We start from the raw sequence: 24,541 nt of genomic DNA, 5'->3' as shown, positions 1-24,541 counted from the left end.
AGATGTGCCTGGACCTCCCGTAAATCCAAGAGTCACAGACACAACCAAGACCACTGCCACTCTGAACTGGGGAAAACCTCTTGATAATGGTGGACTTGAAATCACAGGGTATGTGATTGAACACAAGAAGGAAGGAACAGAAGAATGGGTTAAGGATACCCCTTCATCTCCACTTAGGATCACAGAATTTGTGGTTCCTGAGCTGGAAACTGGTGCAAAATACCACTTCAGAATTAGTGCTGTGAATGCTAAGGGGGCAGGTGAACCTGCTGAAACTCGGGAACTGGTTGAGATTGTGGAGCATGCAGCTGAGCCAGATTTTGAGCTGGATGTTGAGCTGAGAAGGACCCTTGTTGTCAGGGCTGGTTGCTCCATTCGCCTCTTTGTGCCAATCAAGGGACGTCCAACACCTACAGTCACCTGGACAAAGGAGGGTGGTCCTGTCCCACGTGCAGTCATTGACAGCACTGAGTCATTTACAATGCTGCTCATTCCTGAGAGTTCAAGAATTGATGCAGGCAAATATGAGCTTACTCTTGAAAACTCAGCTGGAAAGAAGAGTGCTGATATACATGTGAGAGTTCTCGATTCACCTGGACCTCCACTTAACCTAAAACCAGTCAAGATTGACAAGGAAAGCATTACTCTTCGGTGGGAGATGCCTCTCATTGATGGTGGAGCCAAGATCACAAACTACATCATTGAGAAGAGAGAATCGACACGCAAGGCTTTCACTACTGCCGTCACAAATTGCCCAAACACTTCAGTCAGGATTGGTGAGCTGGGTGAAGGTTGTGAGTACTATTTCAGAGTGTCTGCCGAAAATGAGTATGGCATTGGTGAGGCCGTGGAAACTGCAGATCCAGTTCGTGCATCCCAGGCACCAACTCCTCCAGAGAGTATTATTCCTACTGATATCACCAAGAACTCTGTGAGCCTGGCTTGGACCAAACCCAAGCATGATGGTGGAAGCAGAATTACGGGATATGTCCTGGAAGCCCAGAAGAAGGGAACTGATCAGTGGGCCCACGTAACAACAGTCAAGACCATGGATTTCACAGTGAAAAATCTAAATGAGAATGAGGAGTACATTTTCCATGTAATGGCTGTCAACCAATCAGGTAGAAGCGCTCCACGTGAGAGCAAACCCATTGTTGTTAAAGATTCTACTTCATTGCCTGAGTTTGACCTGCGGGGGTTATGTCAGAAGACTGTTATTGCCAAGGCAGGAGATGACATCAAGGTTGAAATCCCAGTTATGGGACGTCCTAGACCAACCGTCTCTTGGCAGAAGGATGGTGCAGCCCTGAAGCTAACACAGAGAACCAATGTGGAAACTACTTCTGCTACTGTTATCCTCAGCATCAATGAATGCAACAGAGCTAACAGTGGTGTATACACCATAACAGCAAAGAACATTGTTGGTTCTGTCACAGATAACATCACCATCAAAGTACATGATGTACCTGGGCCACCCAAGGGACCAATTAAGATTGTGGCAATAGCTCGTACCTATTGCATCTTTGCATGGGAAACTCCTGAGAATGACGGTGGAGTTCCAATCAATAATTATGTGGTTGAGATCAGAGACACCACTTCCCAGACATGGACAGAGCTGTGTTCCACTGTCATCCGTACCATGTTCAAAGCCATTAGGTTAACCACTGGATCAGAGTACCAGTTCAGAGTAAAGGCTAAGAACAGATATGGTGTTGGACCTCCCATCACCTCAGAAGCAGTGGTGGCTGCATATCCATTTAAAGTCCCGGGACCTCCTGGTACTCCAAGTGTTGTTGCCTTTACCAAGGACTCTATAACAATTGGCTGGAATGAGCCTGTGTCTGATGGTGGAAATGAAGTCATTGGTTATCATGTTGAAAGGAAAGAAAGAAGCAGCATTGTGTGGCATAAGATCAGCAAGGGTCTTGTGAAAGGAAACATCTTTAAATCCACCGGGCTTGAAGATGGAGTTGCCTATGAGTTCCGTGTCATGGCTGAAAACATGGCTGGAATTGGTAAGCCCAGCAAAGCCTCAGAAGCAATACTGGCCTTGGACCCTGTAGACCCACCAGGCCATCCTGTGCCAATATTTGTCAACAGGAATGTCATCACGATTCAGTGGACAAAGCCTGAGTATGATGGTGGCTTCAAAATCACTGGCTACACGGTGGAGAAGAGAGAACTACCTGCTGGTCGCTGGATCAGAGCCAACTTCACCAACATCATTGAGACAACATTCACTGTCAGTGGACTGACTCAAGATGCCTCCTATGAGTTCCGTGTCATAGCCAGAAACTCAGCAGGTGCAGTAAGCATGCCCTCTGAGCCCTCAGACCCAATTATCTGCAAAGACGACATTATTGAGCCACGCATTATGGTTGATGCTATCTTTAAGGATGTTGTTCTACTAAAGGCGGGAGAGTCCTTCAAGCTTGATGCTGACATCGCTGGTCAACCAACCCCATCTATGGTTTGGACCAAGAATGGAATGGAGGTTGAAAACACAATGAAACTAGACGTTAAGTTAACTGAACTGACAACCACTCTCACCAACAAGGACTCTATCAGATCAGATGGGGGAGAATTTGTTTTGACTGCCACAAATGTTGGTGGATTTGCTAAGCACATCTTTAATGTTAAAGTGCTTGACAGACCTGGACCACCAGTTGGACCTATTAAGGTGTCTGATGTCACAGCTGACAACTGTGTGCTGACCTGGGCTCCACCTGCGGATGATGGTGGTGCCAAAATTGAAGGATATGTGGTTGAGAAACGTGAGTCAAGCAGACTGGTTTGGACCAATGTGGTTTCAAACCTGCATGTTACAGAATATAAAGTGACCAAGCTGCTCAAAGGAAACGAATACATCTTCAGAGTTATGGCAGTAAACAAATATGGACTTGGTGAGCCTCTTGATTCAGAACCCACTATCGCAGACAACCCATATGTGGTTCCAGATCCTCCAGAGAATCCTGAGGTGACAGCAATCACTAAAGATACAATGGTTGTTATGTGGCAAGCACCTAAGAGAGATGGTGGAACTCCCATCACCAACTACAACATTGAAAGGAAAGACAGAATAGGCCTCCGCTGGGTCAAATGCAACAAGAGGAAGGTCAAAGATCTTCAATTCAAGGCAACAGGCCTTGTTGTTGGACATGAATATGAATTCAGAATAATTGCTGAGAATGCTGCTGGAGAGAGTGCACCAAGTGTCTCCAGCCCATTCTACAAAGCAACTGATGCACTGTACAAGCCAGGGGCTCCGTGCAACCCCAGAATCTTGGACACAACCAGGTCCTCAATTACTGTCGCCTGGAACAAACCTGTATATGATGGTGGCTCTGACATCACTGGCTACATTGTAGAGACCTGCATACCATCTGAAAAGGAGGATGATGAGGAATGGGCCATTGTGACACCCAAAGAAGGTCTCCTGGCCACCTCATTCACCATTATTAACCTGAAGGAGAACCAGGAGTACAAGATCAACATCTCTGCTGTCAACAGTGAAGGAATTGGAGAGGCAGCATCTGTACCTGGCAATGCCAAGGCAGAGGACAGGCTCCTCCCACCTGAGATTGATTTGGATGCTGAGCTCCGCAAGGTTGTCAGTCTAAGAGCTTGCTGCTCGCTTAGACTGTTTGTGCCTATCAGAGGCAGACCTGCTCCGCTGGCTAAATGGACCAAAGGAGATGGTGAGCCTATTGAGAGGGCAACCATTGATAGCACAACATCATACACATCACTTGTAATTGAAAATGTCAACAGATTTGACAGTGGAAAATATAATCTTACAGTTGAAAATAGCTCTGGCTCCAAAACAGTTACAGTCCAAGTCAGGGTGCTTGATACACCAAGTGCCCCACAGAATCTGAAGATTAGTGCTGTAACAAAGGAAGCTGTCACTCTGACTTGGGATCCACCAGTGAATGATGGAGGAGTTAAGATCAAGAACTATATTGTTGAAAAACGTGAGTCCACGAGGAAAGCATATGCCACAGTCAATGCTAACTGCCATCATACCACCTTCACAGTTGACCATCTCCTGGAAGGATGCAACTATTACTTCAGAGTTTTGGCTGAGAATGAATATGGCATTGGCTTGCCCATTGAAACTGGTGAATCAGTTAAAGTGTCAGAGAAACCACAGCCACCTGGCAAAATCACTCTTAAGGATGTTACCAAAAACAGTGTCACCCTCTCCTGGGAGAAGCCAGAGCATGATGGTGGCAGCAGAGTAGGCTGTTATGTCGTTGAGATCCAGCCTAAGGGTGTTGATAAGTGGACCCAGGCTGTGATTGTAAAGGAAACAGAAGCTACGATTAGTGGACTTAATGCAGGTGAAGAATACATGTTCCGTGTAGCAGCAAGAAATGAGAAGGGAACAAGTGACCCACGTCAAATCGGTGTGCCTGTGATCGTAAAAGATCTTGTGATTGCACCTGTTGCCAAAATGTTGTTCAACACATTCAGTGTGTTGGCAGGAGAAGACCTGACAGTGGAGGTTCCATATGTTGCACGTCCCAAAGCAGCTATCTCCTGGGTAAAGGATGGTAAGCCTCTGAAGAGAACTACCAGAGTAAACTTTGGTGCAGCAGACACGCTGCTGAACCTCAACATAAAAGAGGCTACTAAAGATGATGTTGGACACTACCTTATTACTCTAAGCAACACGGCAGGAGAAACAACTGCAGAAATTGGCATCGTTGTTCTTGACAAACCAGGCCAGCCAGGTGGTCCAGTTAAGGTGGAAGAGGTCACTTCTGACACTGTAACCATTTCCTGGCACCCACCAGAGTATGATGGTGGTTGCACCATCAAAAACTACATTGTTGAAAAGAGAGACACCTCCACAACTAACTGGATGGTTGTATCCCCTAACCTTGCAAGGACCAAAATCAAGGCAGGTAGATTGAAGACTGGCTCTGAGTATCAGTTTAGAATCACAGCAGAAAACAGATATGGAAAAGGCCCACCTCTTCTATCAGAGTGTATTGTGGCTCAATACCCATACAAGCTCCCAGGACCCCCAGGAACACCATCCATTGCAGCCTCGACCAAGGACAGCATGGTGGTGGCTTGGAATGAACCTGTGAATGATGGTGGAAGCACTATCTTGGGCTACCATCTTGAACGGAAAGAGAGAAACAGCATCCTGTGGGTCAAACTTAACAAGTCTCTTATTACTGACCAAACCTTCAAGACCACTGGTTTGGAACCAGGAATGGAGTATGAGTACAGAGTTTATGCTGAAAACATTGTTGGAATAGGCAAAGTGAGCAAAATGTCTGAGGGTCATGTTGCTAGAGATCCCTGTGATCCTCCGGGCACACCAGAGGCAACAAAGATCACCAAGGACTCTGTGACCATTGTTTGGACCAAGCCTGAGTATGATGGTGGTGCAAAGGTTACAGGTTACATTGTGGAAAAGAAGGAGCTTCCTGAAGGTCGTTGGCAGAAGGCTAACTTTACTAACGTCATTGAGACAGAATATGTTGCAACTGGACTTTTTCCGGACAATCAGTATGAGTTCCGTGTCATTGCCAGAAATGCTGCTGGTGTTTTCAGTATCCCCTCTTACAGCACTGGTCCTATCACTGCCAGGGATGAGATTGAACCACCAACCATCAGCATTGACCCAGAGTATACACAGGCCATTGTGGTTAATGCTGGAGACAACTTCAAGATTGATGCAGATGTTCATGGCAAACCGTTGCCCTCTATCCTCTGGATGAAGGGACAGCAGGAACTGGGCAACACTATTCATAGAGAAATTAAGAACACACCCACCAAAGCTTATATATCTGTTAAGGAAGCTAAACTTTCCGATGGAGGCCAATACACTCTGCTGTTGAAAAATCCAGGGGGTGAAAAGGCTGTACAAGTCAATGTGGTTGTTCTAGATAAACCCGGAGAACCACAAGGGCCTCTTGTTATTACAGGAATAACCAAAGACCAATGCTGCCTTGCATGGAAACCACCGATACAAGATGGCGGCAGCAAGATTTCTCACTACATTGTGGACAGGAGAGAGACAAGCAGACTAGTCTGGACTGTTATTGACACAAAGGTGGAGAATATTTGTCTAAAGGTCACTAAGCTCCTGGAAGGAAATGAGTACATCTTCAGAGTCCATGCTGTCAACCAGTTTGGAGCGGGTGCACCACTTGAGTCTGCTTCTGTCATAATCAAAGATCCATATGTGTCCCCTGGGTCACCCAAAAGCTTGGAAGTTTCAGATGTTAAAAAAGGTTCAATGGTGCTCACCTGGGAGGCTCCCTCTGAAGATGGTGGCAGTCCTGTAACCGGATACATTATTGAGAAACACGACAAAGAGGGCGTAAGATGGACCAGATGCAACAGACAAACTGTCACTGACTTGACATTCAAGGTCACTGGACTCCTGGAAAGCCATTTTTATGAATTCAGAGTCGCTGCCGAGAATGCTGTTGGTGTTGGTGAGCCAAGCTCTCCAACTGTATTCTACAAAGCTCTTGATCCCATCTTCAGGCCTGGCCCACCACACAATCCAAGAGTTACTGACACAACTAAAACATCAGTATTCCTGTCATGGGGCAAGCCTGTCTGTGATGGTGGCTGTGAGATTCAGGGATACATTGTTGAGTGCTGCACCACGACAGCGCCAGCAGTGCCAGCTGAGGCTCCTGCTGAAGCCGTAGATGCAGAGGCAGCTACCACAGATGCACTTGCAGAGGAGTGGATAATGTGCACACCACCAACAGGTGTCAAGAAGACCAAGTTTGAAGTTGCAAATCTGAAGGAAAACCAGGCATACAAGTTTAGAATATGTGCTATCAACAAAGTTGGAGTTGGCGAGCATGCTGATGTCTCTGGAGCTGTTGTTGCCAAGGACAGGGCAGAAGAGCCAGACCTTGACATTGACCCAGAACTGAGAAAGATTGTGACCATTAAAGCCGGAGCTTCCCTTAGACTATTTATTCCCATCAAAGGAAGGCCCACTCCTTCCATCAAGTGGGACAAGGATGAAGCTGCCCTTAAAGAGACGGCTCAAGTTGAGGTGACCAGCAGTTACACATCCCTTGTAATTGACAAGATGAGCAGAAATGACAGTGGGAAATATACAGTCACTGCAGAGAACTCCAGCGGAACCAAATCAACATTTATTGTTGTCCGTGTTCTCGACACACCTGGTGCTCCTGTTAACCTGAAGGTGAAAGAAATTACAAACCAGTCAGTGAGACTGGCATGGGAACCACCTTTGTTGGATGGTGGGGCTAAGATCAAGAACTACATTGTTGAAAAGAGAGAAAGCACACGCAAAACATATGCAGCTGTTGTAACAAATTGTCATGCTCTCTCATGGAAGATTGAGCCACTCCAGGAGGGTTGTAGTTACTACTTCCGAGTCATTGCTGAGAATGCCTATGGTGTTGGCCTGCCTGCAGCAACTGTTGACCCTCTTAAGGTATCAGAGGTGCCCCAGTCTCCAAAGAACTTGATTGTTACAGACCAAACAAAAACAAGTATCTCTTTGGCCTGGGAGAAGCCTGAGTATGATGGTGGTAGCAGAGTCATGCAGTACCTGCTCGAAGTGCAGCTTAAGGGCCAGGAGAAGTGGTCTGGTGTTAACACATTTAAGACATTGGAGGCTAATGTTTCCAACCTGAACCCAGGAGAGGAGTACCTGTTCAGAGTTACAGCAATCAATGATAAGGGAAAGAGTGATCCCAGAGTCCTTGCTGGTCCAGTAATGACGAAGGACTTGGTCTTTGAGCCTGATGTTCGACCAGCATTCAGTAGCTACAGTGTCCATGTGGGTAAAGACCTGAAGATTGACATTCCCATCCTTGGACGTCCTAAACCAACAGTCACATGGACTAAAGATGGAGCTCCTTTGAAATTCACCACCAGAGTCAACATTCTAAATACACCAACGCATACAACACTCTCCATCAAGGAAGCAGCAGGTGATGATGGTGGCATGTACAGTATAAATGTTGCCAACTCAGCTGGAAAGAAGGACACAACAGTTGAAATCATTGTACTTGACAAGCCTGGCCCTCCTACTGGCCCTGTGAGGTTCAATGAAATCACAACACAGAGTGTCACTATTTCATGGGACCCACCAAAACACAATGGTGGCTGCCAAATTTCCAACTACATTGTACAAAAGAGAGATACTACTACAACAACATGGGAAAATGTTAGCATCAACTGTGCCAGAACCACCATCAAAGTGCCTAGACTGAAGACTGGAGCTGAGTACCAGTTCAGGATCATTGCACAGAACCGCTATGGCAAGAGTCATGGCCTGGATTCATCCGCAGTGGTCGCTCAGTACCCATACAGAGAGCCAGGCCCCCCAGGCACACCTTTCATCTCGTCTCTCTCTAGGGACCATCAGACTGTTGAGTGGCATGAACCTGTCACTGATGGAGGCAGCCCTGTTCTTGGCTACCATCTTGAAAGGAAAGAGAGGAATAGTATTCTCTGGGTCAAGATCAACAAGACACTTATTCACGAGACTAGTTTCAAAAGCCACCCCTTGGAGGAGGGTGTTGAGTATGAATACAGGGTTTATGCTGAAAATATTGTTGGCATTGGCAGGTGCAGTAAGATCTCAGAGGGCTACATTGCTCGTGACCCATGTGATCCTCCTGGCACTCCAGAGGCCATCCATGTGACCAAAGATACCATTGTTATTCAGTGGACTAAACCAGAGTATGATGGTGGTAGTAATATAACTGGCTATACTGTGGAGAAGCGTGATCTGCCAGATGGCAGGTGGGTAAGGGCAAACTTCACTAATGTGATTGAGACCCAGTTTACTGTGACTGGACTGACCGAAAATGCACAGTATGACTTCAGAGTCATTGCTAAAAATGCTGTCGGCACCATCAGCAAACCATCCTACAACAGTGGACCAATCACTGCAAGTGATAAGGTAGAGGCACCCAAATTCTCCATTGACCCCACATTCACCAAAACCATTATCATCAATGCTGGAGAGACATTCAAGCTAGATGCAGATGTCCGCGGAAAGCCACTGCCTACAATCCACTGGTTCAAGGATGAAAAACCAATTGAGAATACACTCAGGCTAGAGATCAAAAACACTGAAAACCATGCAATGATTGTCATTAAGGACTCCATTAGAATTGATGGTGGAATTTACATGCTCCAACTGACAAATGAGGCTGGCAGTGAATCTGTGCCATTTCAGGTTGTGGTCCTGGACAGGCCTAGCCCATGTGAAGGACCCCTTCACATCACTGGAGTAGCTGAAGATAGATGCACACTGGTATGGCGTGCCCCTCTACATGATGGAGGTAGTCCTATTACACATTACCTCATTGAGAGAAGAGAGACAAGTCGTCTAGCTTGGACTGTTGTTTCTAACAGCTGTGACACCACATCCTACAAAGTCACCAAATTACTGGAAGGTAATGAGTATATGTTCCGAGTCATGGCAGTTAACAGTTATGGTGTCAGTGAGCCACTGGGGTCTAGTGGAGTGATTATGAAGACTCCATTTGTTCCTCCTGGTCCACCTCACATTGAGGATGTAACCAACATTGCCCATGATGGCATGACCATCACTTGGTCTGCCCCTGCGACTGATGGCGGTAGTGAGATTACTAATTACATAATTGAAAAGAAGGACAGAACTGGAATCAAATGGACCAGGTGCAATAGGCAGAAGGTCACTGACCTCTCCTTTAGAGTCACAGGCCTAACCACTGGCCATGAGTATGAGTTCAGAGTGGCTGCTGAGAATGTAGTTGGAGTGGGAGACCCAAGCCTTCCAAGTTCAAACTATAAGGCCTGTGATCCCAAGTACAAACCTGGTGCCCCATCTTATGTGAATGTGATTGACTCCTCAAAGAGCTCCATTACAGTGTCATGGGGTAAGCCTCTGTCTGACGGTGGCAGCACCATTCAAGGATATATTGTTGAAGTCTGCAAGGCTGAGGAGGAGGAATGGACCATGGTTACTCCATCCACTGGCCTACGTGTAAACAAATATGAAATTACCAAACTTGCTGAGGGTCAGGAGTACAAGGTCCAGGTGTGTGCTCTGAACAAACTGGGAGTTGGTGAGCCAGCGGCTCTCTCTGGAACAGCTAAGCCAGAGGAAAGGTTGGACCCACCACAGATCCACCTTGACTCAGAGCTGAGGAAGGGCATCACCGTGAAAGCTGGTGGATCTGTTAGAATCCATATTCCATTTAAGGGCAGACCAACACCTGAGATTAAGTGGACTAAGGATGAGGGAGGTCTGAGTGAAAAGGCAGTGGTTGAGAAGGCTCTCAACTTCACACAGCTGTCAATTGACACATGTGACAGGAGTGATTCAGGAAAATACACGCTAAGCCTGACCAACAGCAGTGGCTCTGTGTCTGAGGTTGTTGCTGTAAAAGTCCTGGATACACCAGGAGCCCCAAAGAATCTTGTGGTTAAAGATGTCAAAAAAGACTCTATCACTCTTGTATGGGATGCCCCACTGATTGATGGAGGTTCAAAAATCAAGAACTATGTCATTGACAAACGTGAATCAACCAGAAAGGTATATGCAAATGTGTCCACTAAATGCACCAAGACAACATTCAAAGTTGAGAACTTGATTGAAGGTGCTATGTACTACTTCAGAGTCATGGCTGAGAATGACTATGGAGTCGGCCAAGCTGTTGAAACAAAGACAGCTTCCAAGGCCTCTGAGGTACCACTGCCTGTTGGAAAAGTCTTCCTCACTGATGTCACCAAAGCCAGTGCCTCACTGGCCTGGGAGAAACCTGAGCATGATGGAGGCAGTAGAATTGGTGGCTATCTAATTGAGATGCAGCCTAAGGGTACAGATAAGTGGGGAGTTGCAACAAATACAAAGACATGTGAGGGCAGTGTCACAGGACTCACAGCTGGAACAGAATACCTATTCCGTATCATTGCTTACAATGAGAAGGGAAAGAGTGAGCCAAAGGCACTTGCTGCACCCGTTATTGCCAGTGACATGACCATTGAGCCAAGCATTAAGATGCAATTCAACACTTACAGTGTATTAGCAGGAAAAGATCTTAAGTTGGAGTTCCCTGTGCTTGGCAGGCCCAAACCTAAAGTCACCTGGACCAAAGATGGTCAGCCTTTAAAGGTGACATCCAGAGTCAATGTGGTAAACACACAAGCAACAACTGCAATTCAAATTACTGAGGCATGTAAAGACGACTTTGGTAAATACTCAATTACAGCAACCAATACTGCTGGCACAATCACTGAGGATGTGGCTGTCATCATCCTTGACAAGCCTGGTCCACCAACAGGTCCAGTCAAGGTTGTTGAGGTGAGTAACACCTTTGTCCATCTCGCTTGGGAGCCCCCAGAGTACACAGGTGGATGCCAGGTGAAGAACTATATAGTGGAGAAGAGAGATACCACCACCACAACATGGCAATCAGTCACCACACAGCTTGCTAGAACAGCTTTCAAGGTCACCAAGCTGAAGACTGGTGCAGAGTACCAGTTCAGAATTATCGCTGAAAACAGATATGGAAAGGGCCATCCTCTGGATTCCAAGGCCATTGTTGTGCAATATCCATACAGACCACCAGGGCCTCCAGGAACACCATATGTCAAATCTGCAACAAAGGAAATGATGATCATTGAATGGAATGAGCCAGTCAGTGATGGTGGCAGTGCAGTTATTGGTTACCATCTGGAAAGCAAGGAGAGAAGCAGCATTCTTTGGAACAAACTGAACAAGACTCTCATCGCTGATACTCAGTTCAAGATCTGCAATCTTGAGGAGGGTATTGGATATGAATTCAGAGTTTATGCTGAAAATATTGTTGGCATTGGTAGATGCAGTAAAGTGTCTGAGTCCTTTGTTGCTCGTGACCCATGTGATCCTCCTAGTGCTCCCGAGGCTGTAACTATTTCTAAGAATCTAATCAGGATTCAGTGGACCAAGCCTCAGTATGATGGTGGCAGCAAAGTGAATGGATATATTGTGGAAAGGAAAGATCTTTCCTCCCCTGATGGGCGCTGGGTAAGAGCTAACTTCACTAATATAATTGAGACTGAGTATACCATCACTGGTCTGACAGAGAATGAGCAATATGAATTCAGAGTAATTGCAAGAAATGCAGCTGGAGTCTTCAGTGAGCCATCTGACAGCTCTGGACCTATTACTGCCACTGATGAAATTGAACCACCAAGGGCCTCAATGGATCCCAAATACAAGGATGTCATTGTTGTCAATGCTGGAGAACACTTGGTTCTTGATGCAGACATCTATGGAAAACCAATTCCTGATGTTGTCTGGCTAAAAGAGGGAAAGGAAATGTACAAAGCCCTGCGCACTGAAATGAAAACTTCACAGAAGCGTGCAGCCATAACCATTAAGGATGTAACAAGGCTTGACAGTGGCCACTATGACCTTGTCCTCAAAAACCTGGGTGGTACAAAAACCTTCCCTATCACTGTCAAAGTTCTTGATAAACCTGGTCCACCCATTGGACCGATGAAAGTTACAGGAGTCATGGCTGACAAGTGCACCCTTGCCTGGTCTGAGCCAGCTCTGGATGGTGGGGCTAGTATCACTCACTATGTCTTAGAGAAGAGAGAGACTAGTAGGTTGTCCTGGACAGTGGCTGCAACTAATATCAAGGGTCTGTACCATAAACTAAGAAATTTGCTCCCTGGGAATGAATACCTTTTCAGAGTCAGGGCAGTGAACAAATATGGTGTTGGTGATTACCTCGAGAGTGAACCCATCATTGCACGCAATCCATACAAACCACCTAGTAGTCCGGGAACTCCAGAAGCCAGTCAGATCACAAAAGACTCTATGCTTCTGTCATGGACCATTCCAGAACAGACTGGTGGAGCTGACATTGAAGGCTACCACCTTGAAAAACGTGACAAAGATAGTGTTAGGTGGACAAAATGCAACAGGCAAAAGCTGATTGAAACCCACTTCAAGGTCACGGGCCTGATGACAGATCACTTCTATGAGTTCCGTGTTGCTGCTGAGAATGAGGCTGGAATGGGAGACCTCAGTGAATTATCCCTGTTCTACAGAGCATGTGATGCTACAACACCACCTGGGCCTCCACACCATCCTAAGGTGACAGACTACACAAAGTCTTCTGTGTCTTTGTCATGGGGAAAACCTGACTTTGATGGTGGTGCTTATATCAAGGGCTACATTGTTGAAATGAGGGAGTATACACAAGTGCCAGAACAAACAGAAGAGGTGGAAATTGCACCAGCAGCAGAGGTAGCAGTTGAAAAAGAATGGACCATGTGCACTCCACCCACTGGTATTCAGGCAACTAAACTCACTATCACAGACCTGAAGGAGGGTTTAGAGTACCAGTTCCGCATCTGTGCTATCAACTCTGAGGGAGTAGGGGAGGCTGCTAATGTCACCGGCACTGTGGTTACTTCTGACAGGGTTGAAGCACCAGAGATCGAGCTGGATGCTGATCTCAGAAAAGTGGTTTCTGTCCGTGCTGGTGGAACCCTGCGTCTATTTGTCACCATCAGAGGAAGGCCTGAACCTGTTGTGAAATGGGAGAAGGTTGAGGGTACTCTCACAGAACGCGCTGCAGTTGACACCACCAGTTCATATACAATGCTTGTCATTGACAATGTCAACCGTTTTGACAGTGGAAAATACTCACTAACAGTGGAGAACAGCAGTGGTACAAAATCTGCTGTTGTTGCAGTGAGAATTTTGGATACACCAAGTGCACCACAAAACTTTGCTGTGAAGGAGCTCAAGAAAGATTCAGTGACTCTTGCCTGGGATACTCCACTCACTGATGGTGGTTCTAAAATCACAAACTACATTGTAGAGAAGAGAGAGTCTGTAAGGAAAGCATACACTACTGTCACCAGCAACTGTACGGCCAATTCATTCAAGATTGAAGAGCTGCCTGAGGGTGGCATTTTCTACTTCAGAGTCTGTGCTGTTAATGAATATGGCCAAGGACAGATGGTTGAAACCAAAGAAATCAAAGTATCTGAGGTACCTCTGCCACCAAGAAAGGTTACCGTTGTAGATATGACAAAGACCAGTGTGTCACTGGCATGGGACAAACCTGCCCATGATGGTGGAAGCAAAGTAATGTGCTACAATGTAGAATTTAAGCCTAAGAGTGGAGATAAATGGGGCACAGCATGCACAGTCAAGGTGCCTGAAGCCACTATTCCTAATCTGACTCCTAATGAGGCCTATTTATTCAGAATTGTTGCAATCAATGAGAAAGGAAAGAGTGAGCCAAAGGATCTTGGCTTGCCTGTGGTTGCAAAGGATGTTGCAATTGAACCATCTGTCAACTTACTGTTTACTACATACAGTGTGAAGGCTGGAGATGACCTCACTGTTGAGGTTCCTGTAAGAGGCAGGCCAAAGCCTGTTGTATCTTGGAAGAAGGACAGCCTTCCTTTAAAGCAAACATCATCAGTGACCATCTTAAACACTGCAACCTCATCCAAAATACTCATCAAAGAAGCTAGCAGACAACATGTTGGCAAGTATGAGATCACCCTCGCCAACACAGCAGGAACTGTCACAGCAGATATTGGAGTTGTTGTTCTAGATAAACCAGGTCCACCTAAAGGTATTAAGGTGGATGCTGTGACCTCAGACAGCATCACACTCTCCTGGTCACCACCAGATTATGATGGTGGTTGCTCCATCAGTAACTATATTGTGGAGAAGAGAGACACAAACACACAAGAATGGCAGATGGTAGCAAGTAATGTTGCCAGAACATGTTTCAAGGCTGGCCGCCTGACACATGGAGCAGAGTACCAATTCCGCATCTATGCAGTCAATCGTTATGGAAAGAGTACATACCTGGATTCACCTGGAATTACTGCTCAGTATAACTTCAAACAACCAGGACACCCTTCCACACCTATAGTTAAATTGGCCACCAAGTCTTACATGTTGGTGACTTGGAATGAGCCAGTCAGTGATGGTGGCAGTCCTGTTCTGGGCTACCATCTGGAGAGGAAAGAGCGTTCAAGTATTCTTTGGACAAAGATGAACAGAGGAATGATAAAAGATACAGAATACAAAGTCACTGGGATTGAAGAGGGCATGATGTATGAATACCGTGTCTATGCTGAAAATATTGCTGGTATTGGTAAATGCAGCAAAGCTTGTGAAGCCGTAGCAGCCAGAGATCCATGTGATCCTCCAGGCACACCTGTGGTCATTGCTGTTACCAGAGCATCTGTCTCCTTGTCTTGGGATAAACCACAGTATGATGGTGGAGCCAAGGTTTCTGGCTACGTCATTGAACGTAGAGACCTTCCTGACGGACGCTGGACAAGGTGCAACTTTACCAATGTGCCTGAGACCCACTATGACGTGACAGGCCTTACAGAAAACAGCCAGTATGACTTCCGAGTGATTGCTAAGAATGCAGTTGGATTGTTCAGTGAACCATCTGACAACACTGGCCCCATTACTGTCAAAGATGATGTGGATCCACCACGCATCATGATGGATGTGAAGTTTAGAGAGACCGTGTTTGTGAAATCAGGTGAAACTCTGAAGATTAATGCTGACCTTGCTGGACGTCCTGCGCCTGTCATTTCCTGGACCAAGGATGGCAAAGAGATTGAGCTCAGAGCCAGAATCCAGATTGTTTCAACGGATACAAGCACTTCTGTCATTGTCAAGGACTGTATTAGAAGAGATTCTGGACAGTATGCCCTGACTCTACAGAATATTGCCGGAATAGTTACTATGCCAATAACCTGTGTGATTCTTGATAAGCCAGGACCCTCAGCGGGACCTCTGCAGATCACAGGTCTCTCAGCTGAGGATTGCATTCTGTCATGGGGTCCTCCTCAGGAGATTGGTGGTGCTGATATCACACATTATGTTGTTGAGAAACGTGAGACCAGCCGCTTGGCATGGACACTGGTGAAGGCAGATGTCACAAAAACATATTTCAAAGTCACAGGACTGCTAAAGGGCAATGAATATATCTTCAGGGTTTTGGCTGTCAACAAGTATGGACTTGGTGAGGCTCTGGAGAGTGATGCTGTAAAGGTTACAGATCCATACACTTTTGCCACTGCCCCAGCTAGTGTTGATGTCACTGCCATAACTGGAGATTCAATGACCCTCACCTGGTGCAAGCCAGCCAGTGATGGAGGCAGCCCCATTACTGGATATGTAATTGAGCGCCGTGAGAAGACAGGTATGCGCTGGATCCGTGTGAACAGAGATCCAGTTGTTGAATGTACCACAGTAGCAACCAAACTGCGCAATGGTTGTGAGTATGACTTCAGAGTCTATGCTGAAAATGCTGCTGGCCTGAGTCCCCCAAGTGAACAATCTGCAACATTCAGAGCAGTGGATCCTCTGGTTGTTCCTTCTCGCCCAACTAAGCCAAAAATTGTCAGTTCAACCAAGGACAGTGTGTCCATTGTCTGGAAACCACCAACAGATGATGGTGGGGCTCCAGTCCTTGGATACAGTGTAGAATACAGAGACTATATCCACAAACTAGAACCAAAAGTTGAGGAAGCAGAGGAAGAATATGAGGAGGAGGAAGAGGAGCTACCTGAATCACCTGAAGAACTAGCAAGATGGGTTGAGGCTATCCCTCTTACCAAGAGCTTGGAATTCACAATCACAGGACTAAAGACAGATGCAGAATATGAATTCTGTGTCAAGGCAATAAACAAAGTTGGCAGCAGTGTGCGTAGCCCATATTCAGATGCAGCTGCAGCAATAGACAGAACTGCAGAGCCATCATTTGATGTTGACATTGAGATGCGTAAGGTACTTATTGTTAAGCATAGCACAGCATTTACTCTGAATGTACCATTCAAGGGCAAACCTGTGCCATCAGTGGAATGGGCCAAGGAGGGTATTGATCTAAAGGTCAGAGGAACCATTGAATCAACAGATTCTAGCACTTCACTAACTATTGAGAATTCAACTAGAAATGATTCTGGAGAGTACTGCGTCAATATCGAATCACCACTGGGAAAAGAAACACTGCCCATGGTTGTCAAGGTGCTTGACTCTCCTGGACCCCCTGTCAATGTTAATGTTTCAGCAGTGACTAGGGATTCTGCAACCCTGACTTGGGAGGCTCCAGAGAATGATGGTGGTGATGCAGTGAAGGCCTACCATGTTGAAAAACGTGAGGCCAGTAAGAAGGCCTGGGTGTCTGTGACCAGCAACTGCCACACACTTATTTACAAGGTGGAAGACTTACAAGAGGGAGCCATCTATTACTTCAGAGTTACTGGAGAAAATCAGTATGGAGTGGGTGTCCCCCAGGAGGCCAAGACTGGAACCAAAATTACAGGTAAATATGAACTTACTATCTGTAAAGTGTATTTTATACACCTTTTGTTATTTTGACAAGATATTCCTGATAAAACTTCCTACTCTCTGTTATAGAGGTACCAAGTCCACCCATGAAACTTGGAGTTGCAAATGTTACCAAGGACAGTGTTACAATTGCCTGGACAAGACCAGAATACGATGGTGGTAGCCGAGTTACTGGTTACCTTATTGATGCGCTGGAGAAGGGACAGACCAAGTGGGTGAAGTGTGCAACTGTGAGGACCATGACTCACACCATCAAGAGCCTAAGGGAGGGTGCTGAGTACTTCTTCAGAGTCCGTGCTGAGAACCATGCCGGACTCAGTGAACCCAAGGAGATGATCGTACCTGTTATTGTCAAGGAAATACATGGTATTACCTCTAGTTTTACTACTACATTTTCATGTTATTGATGTCATAATTCTGTTATTATCCCTAGAAAATAGGATACCATGCATAACATTTATTTAATATATTTCTACAGATGGATTTTTTTTAATCAAAGGTAATAGATCATGTATAATAATGATTGAATATGCCATATTGCGATATAATGAAACTGATGGGGTACTAGTTTCCGAAGTTCCATACTTATCACAGTCCTGTCTTATTCTTTTTCAACAGAGGCTCCTGAGTTTGACCTGAAAAACTACCCCAAGAATACAGTTTATGTGAGAGCAGGATCCGATCTGACCTTTGAGATTCCTCTCACCGGCCGACCCATGCCTAAGGTGACCATGTCCAAGAACAATCTTGTCATCAAGGGATCCAAGAGGCTGCTGACAGAAGTAACACCAGGCAGCTTAATAATCACTCTAAATGAAAGCATTTCAAGTGACGCTGGCAAATATGAAGTCACTGCCTCAAATGCAGGAGGTACCACAAAGATCTTCATAATCTTCACTGTGCTGGACAGGCCTGGACCTCCTGTTGGTCCAGTTGAGATTGGAGAGGTGGGCGAGACGACAGTGTGTCTGAAATGGGCTCCTCCAGAGTATGATGGTGGCAGTCCTGTTACCAACTTCATTGTTCTGAAACGTGAAACCAGCACTCCTACCTGGGCAGAGGTGTCAACTAGCATTGCCAGAAGCTCGATCAAGGTGACTAAGCTGACCAAGGGAGAGGAGTACCAGTTCAGAATCAAGGCTGAGAATCGCTATGGTGTCAGTGACCACATTGACAGCAAATCAGTCATGATAAAGCTTCCATACAGTAAGTCAGGCCACTTGAATACATTGTCGTGTAGCTTTAATGATCCTGTTATTTTAGTATGACCTACAGGTACTAAACTTTAGTTTCAATTCCTTCTATTTAAACATGTTTTATCGTACTTTTTGTTGATTAATAATTGACAGTATGTGTGTGATTGGACGGTGAATTGTTCTGAATAAACATTCACATGTATGCTGTCCATTACAGCCATCCCTGGACCTCCATCCACACCATGGGTCAGTTATGTATCTAGAGAGAGCCTGACAGTCTGCTGGAATGAGCCAGTTAATGATGGTGGAAACCCTGTGATAGGATATCATCTCCAGATGAAGGAGAGGAGCAGCATCCTCTGGCAAAAAGTCAATAAGACAGCAATCCCAGGAAACCAATGGCGAGTTACAAACATCTGCCCTGGCCTCATCTATGAGTTCAAGGTGGCAGCTGAAAATGCTGCTGGTATTGGAAAGATGAGCAAGACCTCAGAAGAGGTGCTTGCTATTGATGCCTGCGGTAAGTGTTTTTAATTTGGATCTGTATCTCTAGTTTAGGGGACTGAGAGCCTTAAATATATCTGATTGCACTAAGAAAACTCTTTACCTGTGTTTCATTACAATGGCATCTTTTTCACTTAATGTTACAGAGCCCCCAGCAAACATCCGTATCACAGAAGTCACCAAGAACTCTGTCAGCCTGGCCTGGCAGAGGCCTCCATACGATGGTGGCAGCAAGATTACTGGCTACAGTGTGGAGAGGAGGGAAGCTCCCAATGGAAGATGGGTGAAGGCCAACTTTACAAACATCATTGAGCTGGGCTTCACTGTATCTGGGCTGACCCAGGATGAGTCTTATGAGTTCAGAGTGTACGCCAAGAATGCTGTTGGGTCTGTCAGCAACCCCTCTCTTATTGCCGGCCCAGTCACTTGTGTTGACGCATGTGGTGAGATTTTAATTTTAATCTATGGTTACATTTCTTGCTTCATTTTGTTGGATTTATTTATACATTACTTATAATAATATATCATATCCTACAGGTGCCCCAGCTATTGACCTTCCTCCAGAGTATCTGGACGTAGTTAAGTACAAGGCTGGAGCATCAGTTAAGCTCAGAGTTGGAATCATTGCCAAGCCTCTGCCAACCATTGAGTGGCTCAAGAATGGAAAGGAGCTGGTAACAACCTCTACCATATGTGTCGAAAGTGCAACAGACTCTTCTGCTGTTCTGATCAAGGATGCAACTCGCTTCGACACAGGCTCATATGAGGTCAAGATCAAGAATGTTTTTGGATCAGCATCTGCAACCATCAGGATTGAAATTCTGGGTATTTAGAAATTCTTGCCTCGCACTTAGACATTTAAAAAATTCTGAATTCCTAATCAGTTTGAATTGAGTTCCTGTTATTGAATGCAACTTTCTATAATCTCTGTATTTGATGTTCATATACTCTTCATCTTTTTTTTTTTAACCTCCCCTTAGACAAACCTGGACCCCCAGCCGGCATCATTAACTTCAACTCCATCACAGCAGACAGGATCATCTTCAGCTGGGAACCTGTGCCTGAGTCTGACCAGGGAGGTTCCAAGGTGACCCACTACATTGTTGAGCGGCGCGAAACCAGCCGAGTGGTCTGGTCGACAATTTCAGACAAGCACGAGCAGACATACGTCACTGTCAGCAAGCTGATGCGTGGAAATGAATATGTGTTCCGCGTCATGGGTGTTAATAAGTATGGAGTTGGAGAGCCACTGGAGTCAGAGCCTGTCATCGCTAAAAATGCCTTTGGTAAGTTTTGGGGCTGTAGTGTGCTGAATATGATGGCATAAGTGGACTGTCAGTCATATGGACTGACGTGAAGTCTAGTCCTTTCCTGGTTATTGAACACCAAATAATTACTCTGCAGCAACTGTCCTTTGTCTTTCTTCTTGGTTTTTCTTTTTTCAAATTTTTATCATGATTGTTTCTCATTATCTGAACATTTGCATTTCCTTAACATATTTGCTGTCTATTCCTATAGTTACTCCTGGCCAGCCATGTACTCCTGAGGTGAACACCATCACCAAGTCCACCATGGTGGTAGAATGGGACAAACCTGGTGTGGACGGAGGTAGCACCGTGACTGGCTACTACCTGGAGAGACGCGATAAGAAGAGCCTGCGCTGGATCAGAGTTTACAAAGACCCTGTTACTGACATCAAACAGACTGTCTACCACCTGACAGAAGGAAATGAGTACCAATATCGCATCTGTGCCATTAACAAGGCCGGAGAGGGACCGTTCTCTGATGCATCAGACTACTACAAGGCTGCTGACCCAGTTGGTAAGTTGTCTAACATTCACAGATTACCACCAAAAACAAGAAAGATAAATGTACACTTAATGTACATTAGGTGTAGACCTAATAAATACATTTTAATTACAGATCCACCAGATGAGCCTTGCAAGCTGAAGGTGATGGACTCCACCAAGACATCCATCACCTTGGGCTGGTCCAAGCCAGAGTGGGATGGAGGCAGTGAGGTCACAAGCTACATGGTGGAGAAGCTTGTTGAGGGAGAGAAAGAATGGGCTATGATTACCACCAAGGGAGAGGTCAAGACAACAGAGTACACAGTTCATGACTTAAAACTAGATGTCAACTACTTCTTCAGAGTTTCTGCTGTCAACTATGCTGGCCGTGGAGAGCCTCTGGAGATGACTGAACCTGTACAGGCTAAGGATATCCTGGGTAAATTTATTTTGGATATTGAAAATGTGAAGTGTCTTTACAACACTATGTCTTGTTTTGTTCTTACCTTGCTCACTTATAGCAGTCCTTGTGTGACCTTGAATATTTTTAATGATTTTCACAGAGGAGGCCCAGATTGACTCAGATGTGGCCATGAGAAGTCACTACATTGTGAAGGCTGGTAAGGATGTGGAGCTGTCTGTTCCTCTTAAGGGCAGACCTGCTCCCACTGCTTCGTGGAGCAAGGGAGAAGAATGCATTGATCACAATCCCAAATATGAGTTCCACCACTCAGACACAACCGCAGTCCTTGTTATGCGTGAAGTGACCAGGCTTGATACTGGAAAGTACACAGTCAAGATAGAGAATGGTGTAGGAAAGCCCAAGACACTGACCCTGTCTGTGAAAGTCCAGGATACACCAGCTCAGTGCAGAAACCTGGTCCTGAAGGACGTGACCCGTGGAAAGGTTACTCTCTGCTGGGAGCCTCCACTCCTTGACGGTGGTGCTGAGATCACGAACTACATTATTGAGAAGAGGGATTCCTCCAAGAGATCCTACTCTGCAGTGACAAGCAAATGCACAGACACAACATACACCATTGAAGATCTCTCGGAGAAGACATCCTTCTTATTCCGTGTGTTAGCAGAGAATGAGAATGGTGTTGGTGATCCATGTGACACACTTGAGCCCGTGAAGGCCACAGAGACTCCAGGACCAGTCAAGGAGGTGTCTATGAAGGATTCATCAAAGACGTCTGTCACTCTGCATTGGCTGAAGCCTGATTACGATGGCGGCAGCATAATCTCTGACTACATAATTGAAAAGAAGCTAAAGGACGGGGAATGGTCATTGGGAGGAACCAGCAGACAATGTGAGTTTGAAGTCAAGAAACTCAAGGAGCACTCAGAAATGTTCTTCAGAGTTGCCGCCAGGAATGAGAAGGGACAGGGCGACTTTGTTGAGATTGGGCCTATTAAGGTCATTGACTACATTATCACTCCTGAGGCAAGCCTTGCAGAGTACCCAGATAACAACATCAGTGTTCGTCTGGGTCACAATGTGCACATCGAGCTGCCATACAAAGGCAAACCCAGACCTTCTGTTCTGTGGCTGAAGGACAACCTGCCTCTGAAGGAGAGTGACCAAGTACGCTTCAAGACGACAGAAAACAAAGCCACACTAATGATTAAGAAAGTGAAGAAGGAGAATGAGGGTAAATACACCTTGACCCTTGACAACAAGGTCAACAGGAGATCCTTCCACATTCACGTCATCACACTTGGACCACCATCAAAGCCTGTTGGACCCATCCGACTAGATGAAGTGAGAGCTGAAAGCATCATGATCTCCTGGGATGAACCCAATGACGATGGAGGTGGAGATATCACCTGCTACACTGTGGAGAAGCATGACAGCTCCCAGCCTGACTGGAAGATGGCCTGCTCCAGTGTAGAGGGTACTCAGTTCAAGGTCCCCAACCTGATCAAGGGTGTCCAGTACCAGTTCAGAGTGTGTGCTGAGAACAGATATGGTGTCAGCGAGCCTCTGATCTCGCAGATGGTCATTGCCAAGCACCAATTCAGGCCTCCAGGCCCACCAGGCAAACCTGTTGTGTACAATATCACCAACGATGGCATGACAATCCAGTGGGAGCAGCCCATCTATGATGGCGGTACCCCCATTCAGGGCTTCCATGTGGAGAAGAAGGAAAAGAACAGCATCATGTGGCAAAAGGTGAACACTGTGCTGATCAAAGAAATGGAATATAGGATTTTGGAACTCATTGAGGGCCTTGAGTACTCCTTCAGAGTCTATGCCCAGAATGATGCTGGCTTCAGCCGAATGAGTGATGAGAGCAAGTCAACCATGGCTGTCAGTCCTGTTGGTGAGTGCTGATTCAGACGATTACATTATTTTCTTTGCTTACACTTCAAACATACAGCATATTTAAACTATAATTTAGCACAATTATTTCTGTTATAAATCCTGACTAAAATGTAGTTACAATGAAAACACTTTGGCAAAACAAGTTTACAGATGTATCTTGTCTTTCAGATCCTCCTGGCCAGCCCGACTACACTGATGTGACTAGTGACTCAGTCGCGCTGAAATGGGATGCACCCAAACGTGACGGTGGTAGCAAGATTGCCGGCTACAACATTGAGAAACGGCAAGGACATGGCCGCTGGTTCAAGGCCAACTTGACCGACGTACATGAGTGCCAGTACACTGTCACTGGGTTGGCTATGAATGAACGCTACGAGTTCAGAGTCATCGCCAGAAATGCCATTGGCGTTGTCAGTCCTCCCTCCAACTCCTCTGGCTTGATTGTAGTCAGAAGTGAGAACGGTGAGTAATGACAGAACAGCGAGGGGCCTAGAGGGTTGTAATATTAAAACTCAGGACTGATGGGTAAATAATGTAGTTGATAAACACTGCTTTTGTTGCCCTTTAATTGCTCACTGGCTAAGAGTAAAAGACAGTATTAACCACACCTTTAAGCTCAGCTTTCTTAAAATTACATTGTAAAAGCTCTAGTACCTCTCCTTTTTTCTCAAAACCAGCAACACCAAATATTGAGTTTGGCCCAGAGTACTTTGAGGGTTTGACAGTCAAGGCAGGAGACAACATCAGGCTGAAGGTGACCATCACTGGACGCCCAGTTCCCAAGGTCGTATGGTACAGAGACGGTGTGGAAGTTACCAAAAAGATGATGGATATTATCAATGTAGCTGGATCCAGCACCCTGTTTGTCAGGTACGCTGACCGTACACACCGCGGCCTCTACACTGTGGAAGCTACCAATGGATCTGGAAGCAAGAAGGAGAACATCCTTGTTCAAGTCCAAGGTACTCAGTTTTGACATTTTTCCCTTTATATTACAATACACTCTTTTACACCACCATATTTATTTGTTTATGTTCTAACATAAATTTCACACACATACATGATGCAGACACACCTGGGGAGCCAGTGGGACCTATCACTTTCAGTAACATCTCAGAGGGCAAGTGCACACTGTCTTGGAACCCACCGGAGAATGACGGCTGCTCTGAGATTTCACATTACATCATTGAGAAGCGTGAGACCGCCAAGATCTCGTGGGCCTTGGTGTCTGATGAATGTAAGGAGTGCACTTTCAATGCAACGAAGCTCATCAAAACCAATGAGTACCAGTTCAGGGTCTCTGCTGTTAACAAGTTTGGAGTCGGCAGACCTCTGGAATCCAGTCCCATCATTGCACAGCTGCAATACA

General features: G+C 45.8%; 1 protein-coding gene across 1 annotated transcript in view; it reads left to right on the top strand.

Annotated features, from left to right (window-relative positions):
• The window catches only part of ttn.1 (titin, tandem duplicate 1), a 203,856-nt gene that overhangs the window by 157,724 nt on the left and 21,591 nt on the right, over nt 1-24,541 (top strand). The window contains exons 202-214 of the mRNA XM_040148273.1: nt 3-17,327; nt 17,423-17,719; nt 17,972-18,559; nt 18,767-19,069; nt 19,200-19,496; nt 19,591-19,878; nt 20,034-20,339; nt 20,572-20,874; nt 20,977-21,282; nt 21,407-23,170; nt 23,341-23,634; nt 23,850-24,134; nt 24,242-24,541. Of these exons, the coding sequence (XP_040004207.1) occupies nt 3-17,327; nt 17,423-17,719; nt 17,972-18,559; nt 18,767-19,069; nt 19,200-19,496; nt 19,591-19,878; nt 20,034-20,339; nt 20,572-20,874; nt 20,977-21,282; nt 21,407-23,170; nt 23,341-23,634; nt 23,850-24,134; nt 24,242-24,541 (22,656 nt within the window). The remainder of the gene's footprint in view (nt 1-2; nt 17,328-17,422; nt 17,720-17,971; nt 18,560-18,766; nt 19,070-19,199; nt 19,497-19,590; nt 19,879-20,033; nt 20,340-20,571; nt 20,875-20,976; nt 21,283-21,406; nt 23,171-23,340; nt 23,635-23,849; nt 24,135-24,241) is intronic.

This window comes from Xiphias gladius, chromosome 16 (genome assembly GCF_016859285.1).
Source record: "Xiphias gladius isolate SHS-SW01 ecotype Sanya breed wild chromosome 16, ASM1685928v1, whole genome shotgun sequence".
Classification (NCBI taxonomy): Eukaryota; Metazoa; Chordata; class Actinopteri; order Istiophoriformes; family Xiphiidae; genus Xiphias; species Xiphias gladius.
This window is presented reverse-complemented; position numbering and strand designations above follow the sequence as displayed.